The sequence below is a fragment of the Rhagoletis zephyria genome, unplaced genomic scaffold (genome assembly GCF_001687245.7).
Source record: "Rhagoletis zephyria isolate East Lansing unplaced genomic scaffold, Rhagoletis_zephyria_1.1 Rzeph_scaffold_00046, whole genome shotgun sequence".
Taxonomy (NCBI): domain Eukaryota; kingdom Metazoa; phylum Arthropoda; class Insecta; order Diptera; family Tephritidae; genus Rhagoletis; species Rhagoletis zephyria.
The window spans coordinates 114,943-122,400 of record NW_016157130.1 but is presented as its reverse complement, the minus strand read 5'-3'; the positions used below and the strand labels follow the sequence as shown (position 1 = coordinate 122,400).

The following is a 7,458-nucleotide window of genomic DNA, read 5'->3' as shown; positions in this document are numbered from 1 at the left end:
AGAAAATTGCCAACTAATGCAAAAGGAAATGCACTTGCTTTGCTTGCACGACAAAATTTGAATAGAAGCAAAATAAAATTAAGACCGAAGATAAGAAAAGAGAAATAAAAGTGGCAGCAAAATGCATATACAGAATCGAATGGAATGAAATAAAATTAAATTTAAAATGCAATTGTCACACACACACACACACGCGCATATGTATTTGTCAATATGCATATACATATGTATGTATGTGCATTTACATAGCTATCGGCAATCACGCTTGCATTTAAAATGGCAAAGGAAGCTTGGCGCTGTGCGTTGGGGCGTATGATGAACAAATAGTAAGTAAGAATGCAAATGCATTTGACTTTGGTAACTGGCTTCGTTTGTACGGGTGGATGGACTGCTGTAGTTACACTATATGTACTATATAACGAAATGGAGTTTAAATAAATTTGTATAGCAGAAACACATGAGACCCATAACAAGAAAGAGTAGAAGACAGCAATATTTGTAAGAACCTGTGCGGAAGGCAAAAATGTAATGCTTTTAAATATGGTACTGATAATTTCGTTTAAGGATAATAAAGCTTTATATATGTATTAACTTAAATTGTTCATAAATTTTATAAAAGTTCATTGATGAAGTGATGAAAATTTTATGCTTTTTGGTGTGCGTTTTCTGTACTCACGCAAATGGAGGAATCTAAATCGTTCACGCCGCCTCCGAAAGAGCATTGTATGCGGAGCAAAATGTCGATAAGTACATTAATAAGGAAACACATCGATAAAAAAATTTAAAATTTGTTCGTTATTTAAANGGAGTTTATGTGAGGCTTGAATTCTAGTTTCGGATCCATAGTTACACCTATACATATATAAATAGATATGAGTCAAGTTTACTCAAAGTGGGCCACCCCCAAAGTTGACTTTTCGATTTTCTATATTTCATTGACCGATTTTGAAAGTGAACATGGTGTGCAATATTGACACCAAAGATTTTGCGCCAATTTTAATTTTTTTTTTTAAGAGTTATTTGCAAACAAATTTTTAAGCAGGCTAAAAGCCTGAAATATTTCGGCAACCATTCATTCGAATCTTATGATTTTTTGACAGCGGTTAGAGAACTTATTGGGCAACAAACTAAAATGGGCGATTATTGTTTTATAAAAAATTATGTTTTTTTCATAAATTTATTTTTTTACTAGCTTCTCATATAGCTAAGAAAAGAATTTAAAAGGCATTGTTTGCGCTAAACGTTCAATTTTACTTGCATAAGACAAAATTACTCTGCCTTTGATTGACTTAAAGCTTCTTAAAAATAAAAATGAACTAAGTTTAAAAGATATAATACAAAGGAACTGAAAAGCAAAAAAAAAATAATAATAATTTGATAATTCTTGATACTTAAGTTTGGACCGAGTTGAGAAAACTTGACTCATATGTATATGTTTACAAAAACATATCAGCTACACCAACGACAAATTTATCGAATTCCGCAAAAAAAAATAATTATCGATAGAAATAACAAATTTTAACAACTCGAATTCGATAGTACTGCCCGAAATTCCAATACACAGTGGTGGCCACATAATTAGGGACACTACTCTTTACAAGTTTTGATCAATTAGTTTTATACCCGAACGCGCTTGGGCACAAAGGTATTATAACTTTGGTCACATAACGGTTGTTTGTAGCAGCCAAAACGAATCGAGATAGATATACGACAAATGCATACATAAATCGTCAGATGAATATAGAAGTCGATTAGGCCATATCTATCTGTCCGTCCGTCCGTGTACCCGATAACTGGAGCAAAAAGTTAGATATCTCTATGAAATTTGGCATGCAGGTTGGCCTTTTATCCAAGTTAGGTTGGTATTGGAAATAGGCCAAATGGGACTAAAACCACGCCCAATTCCCATATAACGGTATTTTCGAAAAATACAAGAACTACGATATTTCAGTAAAAATTGGATCCAAATTGTTGAAAATTAGTACGTGAAGTAGAGTTTTGGTAAAAAGTAATATTTGTTTGTAATTTTGGGAAAGTGGACGTGACCGCGGCCACTTATGATGAAATGCTGTAAGTAGCCGCTTCACAAATCCTCCGAGACTTGCATAGAGTCTAGCTGAGGAATCTGTTCAAAATCTTTGAAATCGGACAATAACCACACCCACCTACCATATAACGGTAATTTACATAAACACAATAAATCCGTAACTGCTGAAGCTATTTCACTTAAAGCCGATGATTGCAATAACCACTCAGCTGAAAATTAGATTATTATAATTTTTTGGACAATGGGCATGGCGGCGCCCCTTATGACCGTAAATGAGTTTTTTTTCCCCGGTAACCGTTTCATCAATTTCTATCAAACTCGGCGTACTTAATAAACTTCACCAAATTCACCAAATTTAAAAAAAAGGTCAGTAGGAGTAACAACTTTTTAATCGATTTCTAGGAAAACTTCTATTTCATATAAAAAAAAAAAAACTTTCGAACATAGTTGGTCCCCAATTATGTGGTCAACACTGTACAATAACTTCAATCAGTACTTACATATTATATTTTAAATATTCCATATAAATAGCAATAGCATCATCATTAAACAATTTTTTTTTGTTGTGCTAAATATCCTGAAAAGCTTCCTTTTTTTTGGAGAAAAAAAAATCTATGGACATTAGATCGTATCACTTTAAAACCAAACGTTTTCTGCAAGGCAATTTCGAAAATAAAATTCGTTTTTTTTGCCTTACTAGATGATACGTGCTACATACATTCGGCAATGAGAATATATCTTAAAAGATTCTACTATTACATTAACAAAAAATTAATGATTCTTGGTGAGCTTCAATTTACTGACATTAGAGTGGATCTGGTGGGTGAGGTCAATAATCTTTGGACCAGAAAAAAATTCTGCTTCTCCGCTAACGATCACTTCCTATCGTTTGTATATTCACTGAAGCATTGTCTTTCGCGCATTTCTGCAGATTTTTCGCAAAATAGCTATATGATTTCCAAGCAGCCGGATTTCTATTCATCGATTCATTCAAAGTCAGTTATTGCATGTCAGCCAATAATCAAAGCCGCTGAGCAGAGGCATGGACTTTCTATATCAACCTACAGTTGAAAATATTTACTCTAGGCCCGACTTGATGTCAACAATTTACCATGCTTTTCCATTCCCCGGGAGCTTCCTTAAGCTCTATTCATATGCAAGCAGGCTGCTTAGAAAACATTATTGAGGATGGAGTAATGTAGGCCTATATTCGGGAACTTGACGTACTGATGAAGGGAGTAGAAGAAATATGCTTATAATTGAAGGGATTTTCGTTACAATGAGTCGATGTTTAGTTCAGACAAATTAAGGCAATAAAACACCCATTTTACATTAAAACTCCAATATGCATTATAATCTCTAACAATTCTTATGCCAACTCAAATATTTTGTATCGCCGCTTCACTTGTCAGCCTGTCGTTTCACGAGTATAGTCCTTTGCAGTTGTTGCGGCAACCAATTTACAGCTGCAGCTTCAACTACCTTTCTACCTGACTGCTCCTCTCCATTCCATTCTCAATACATATGTACATTCATATCACTTTTGGTTTACTGAAAAATGAACGTGCGACAACTAAAAACGAAAAGTTCTCAGAAGTGGCAGGCACGCTTTTTTACTTCGTATACTATGTGTATGTGAAGCTCAGTACTTGAGTTAGTAAAAAAAAAAAACTAGAAATTATTCGCACTTGCAATTCTGTTGCCAGCTCACCTCCATCAACTTTTGTGTCTGTATGTGTTGCTGCTTTTTTGGAAAACCTCAACTTCCATGAGCAGCGTAATGATGCAACAAGATATAGTACTTCAGGATAATTGGTTGTATTCATTGTCACTGTTGTGTGCATTGTCCAGGAATTGTGTCTGAAGTGTTTTTCGAGTAGGCAAACAAAAAAAAAAAAAAGGAAAGGTAAAAGTGAGTTTCGTGTGAGATGTACAGTGTACTCGGAGCACTTTAAAGAAACAGAAACAACAAGGAAGGTCCTCGGAATAGTTGACGAAAATTAGAAGAGCAATTTCACTTAATATAAATGGTAGTTCAAAAAATATGAGTAAAAAATTAAATAGAAAACAAAATATAAATAAATATAATAAATAAATAAATATATAATATAGTAAAATATACATACATAAATACAAAATGATATTCCCGTGTATAAAATAAAAAGTGAAACTCCGGTGCAAAAAAAAAATAAAAATTGGGGTACCAAAAATAAAACTCGCGAAAGAAAACTAAATCTCACGTGTTAAAATTAAATGACAATGGTGAATTCGCCACAGAAAAATTAAAAAAAAAACAAAGAAGTAAGAAACTGAAACTAGAGGAAGTCTGCCAGCCTTTAGATACTGACGCCGAAACAACCTCGAAAAAATTTTAATAAGAAACTAATTTAGGTTGCTAGTTTTTCACAATAAATTTATTCAAAACATAACTTTGCTTCCATCTCCTTTTCCGCTAGCCATGAATAGTGGCCTTTCTAATGACAAATTATATTAAATATGCGTGGTATGTATGTATGTATGTATATGTTATCAATTAGCATAAATTTGTGTGCTCCACAAACTAGAAAAGTAATAACTTAACAATTTACAGTAAAATAAGACAAATTTTAGCAAGTCGATATACCAACAAGAAAAAGCTTACGTTACATACACCTACATATGCGAGGAAGAACAAGAATGCTTATCCGAAAATAAACTCATACACATACATACATTTACAAAGCACATAGACTGATCAAACTGAAGTACAAAAAATTTAACACAACACATAATCCACAACTGCAGTTCAAAAGCTCAGCCGCAAACTTTCACATAACAAGCACCCTCAAACTGGCGGTGAAAGCTCTACTACTAATTATTTCTATCTCTCCGCAAACAGCCACCCATTTACAGCCCTTACAAAGGGTGATCACTTTGCATATTTTGCAAAGCGTTCACATGGCCGGCGATGTGTGGCGGTGCTACTGGCACTTGAACTAGATGTGGATTAATGCTCAAGGTACGATAGAAGAAAGCCGTCAAAAATGAAGCGCTTACAACGAATGCAATAAAGAAACCCAAACAGAAAAGACAATCCTTATTAACCTGTAGACAGAGGCAGACAGCGGCACAGAAATCGGTAAAAACATTCCAGAGGCGAGAGCATAATGGCGCGCGACGCAACTCACTCGACGAGGGCGTGGAGTTGGCCTCGATGTGTATGGTGTGGTAGGTGCGTTCGCAGGGCGCATCGATCGGTGTGGCATCGTTGACAACGGAGGTGACGCGCGGCGCGTTCGTATCATCCGGTAAATTAACTATTGTAGGGGGTTCGCGTATCTTCACCAATGCCGACTGATCGGATGTGGCAATAATTTTACGCTGCGCTTTTATGACAGTAACGTCGCTGTCGCCAGTGACATCCGTGAATAAGCGGATGTCAGCTGCTGCGTTCGAGCTGGTGGATGCTTCAGTTATGCTATCAATAATGAGCGCATTGACAATGCCATCATCAGTCGGTGAGTAGTCTTTCGAAAATGATGGTAAATTGCAAAAGGACGTGCTGGCTGAGGAAGTCGCTTGCGCTTGCAAGTAGTCGGCAGATGTTTGACAACCGATGGTCGTGAAACTTTGCGTGTCTTGTGCGCCTAGCTTCAACGCACGCGGTTTTGTGGTGTGCGACCACGGTTGTGGCTCTTCACTGAGCAACTCCAGGCCACTGACTGTGGTGGCTATGTCGCGACACATTGGATCCAAAGCGGCTTCAGTCTTTCGCGGTTGCGCGCTACTACCGGCACTAGATTGGTGGTAGAATTTGTGCGCAAGACTTTGCTTCGTCGTGGTTTCTGCAATTTGCAAATTAATTTCTTTGTTGTTTTTAATGCTAAAATCAATCTACTTGTTTTCTCTTACCTTTCGCTGCGGCTAACGCAGCATTATCTTTGCGATCGCCATGCACTTCTACACAGAACTCGTTATACACATTACTGCTGCTCACGCCGCCGGCATGTTCGGCCGCAGCCAACTCAGCGCTGTGTAAACCCTTGAAGCTTAGGCGCCTGCGCAATGGCAACGCTGACTTTTCCGCTTCTTTTTTCTCTGCGGTTTTTATAGCTGGCATTTCAAGACTTTCGAGATTTTTGGTGAAACTGTCAAACATTTCCATGATTTGCTTAAAACGCTCGGCGATCTCTTGATTTTCGCGCTCCACCTGATGAAAATCGGGTCGTTCGCGCATAGCAGTTGGCGTTAAATTCTCAGCTACAATGCGTTCTACTTCGTTATTTGCGGTGCGTTCGATTTCGCTCTCCTCGCTTGGTTTGTCGGTAAAGATCGGCTGCGATGCGCCTTTGATGGTCGCCAATGTAAGCGTTTCTCTTGGAAGCTCTACAATTTGTACAGCGCTGGGCTGTGGTGATGTTGCATGTCGCGGTGAGTTGCACACAGTGGTTTCTTCATCCTCCAACCGACTTTCGATCTGCTTAACATACTCCCTCACATTGTCCACCACTTGACTCGTGGATGGCGTGTGTATGTCGAGTTCTTCAACTATCTCCTCGAAGTTTACGTAATTTTGCATTCTCGCAGTGCTAGTCATACTCGCCAACGTTTCCGTGGTCGTGCTTGTTGTGTGTGTGCCCTCTAGAATTACTACAGCCAGCGGAGGTTTTAGCTCTCTTACGCTGGACACAACGTGCAAACTATCTTCATCATCCTCGGTGTCTGTGTCTTTTTCCGATTCGCTGGCACGATCTAAGCTATCAGTTGGAGATGGACATGCGTTAGTTCTCTCCGTTTGGTGTTTATTTTCTGCTTGTGCGTCCTCGTCGTCATCCTTTTCCCCATCCTGTGTTTCTTCTTTCTGCTGATTATCTCTATTCGTATCCATCTGTCGTATAAATCAAAAAATTTTCCAAAAACTCCAAATTTTCTTCTGTGTAAACCCAATTCTAGTTTGTTTGTTTTATAATTTTTTGATGTTTTGTAGTCTTTCAAATTTGTTTTCAATATTTTTTCTATTACGTTTTCCTTGTCAGCTGAAGAGTTGGTGGAGTGATTAATTGCGCCTTGATAATAAATTAGAAGCTTGCTTTCACTAAGAATTTTTTTTTCTTGAAATTCTTTCCTATGAGGCTATAAAATCAAGAATTTCCAACTGCTTCACCTACGCTTGGAGGCCAACCTATGGGAAATATTTGAGTCGACTTTGACTGAAAACCGAAATATTCTCAAAGGCGATATATGTATCTGGCGGGAGACCGGGGTATCGGCATAAAAGGATTTGCATTAATAAGTCTTTATCTTCGTGCTAGCTTGCACTTTTAGGGCCACTTTCTCAATGTCTGGTTGACACTAACTACAGGTTAAATAGCGTTATCGACTCCCTGTTATATGTTATGGGGTCGAACACGTCGAAAACGAGGTTCAATCTG

The 7,458-nt window shown here is 37.6% G+C and overlaps 1 protein-coding gene across 1 annotated transcript; it reads right to left on the bottom strand.

Moving 5' to 3' along the window:
- Nucleotides 1-4,942: 4,942 nt before the first annotated feature.
- On the bottom strand, nt 4,943-6,914 carry LOC108367514 (uncharacterized). Its single transcript, XM_017622138.1, has 2 exons — nt 5,939-6,914; nt 4,943-5,871 (listed from the first exon to the last, which is right to left on the bottom strand). The coding sequence occupies exons 1-2, from the start codon at nt 6,912-6,914 to the stop codon at nt 4,943-4,945; spliced, it is 1,905 nt and encodes a 634-aa protein (XP_017477627.1).
- Between the last annotated feature and the right edge of the window lie 544 nt (nt 6,915-7,458).

Excerpts from the sequence above, each read along its gene's own strand:
- LOC108367514 (XM_017622138.1), bottom strand. The coding sequence starts at position 6,914 with ATGGATACGAATAGAGATAATCAGCAGAAAGAAGAAACACAGGATGGG. Across the intron at positions 5,872-5,938 it reads TGCGTTAGCCGCAGCGAAAG|AAACCACGACGAAGCAAAGT; the intron begins GTAAGAGAAAAC and ends TGCAAATTGCAG.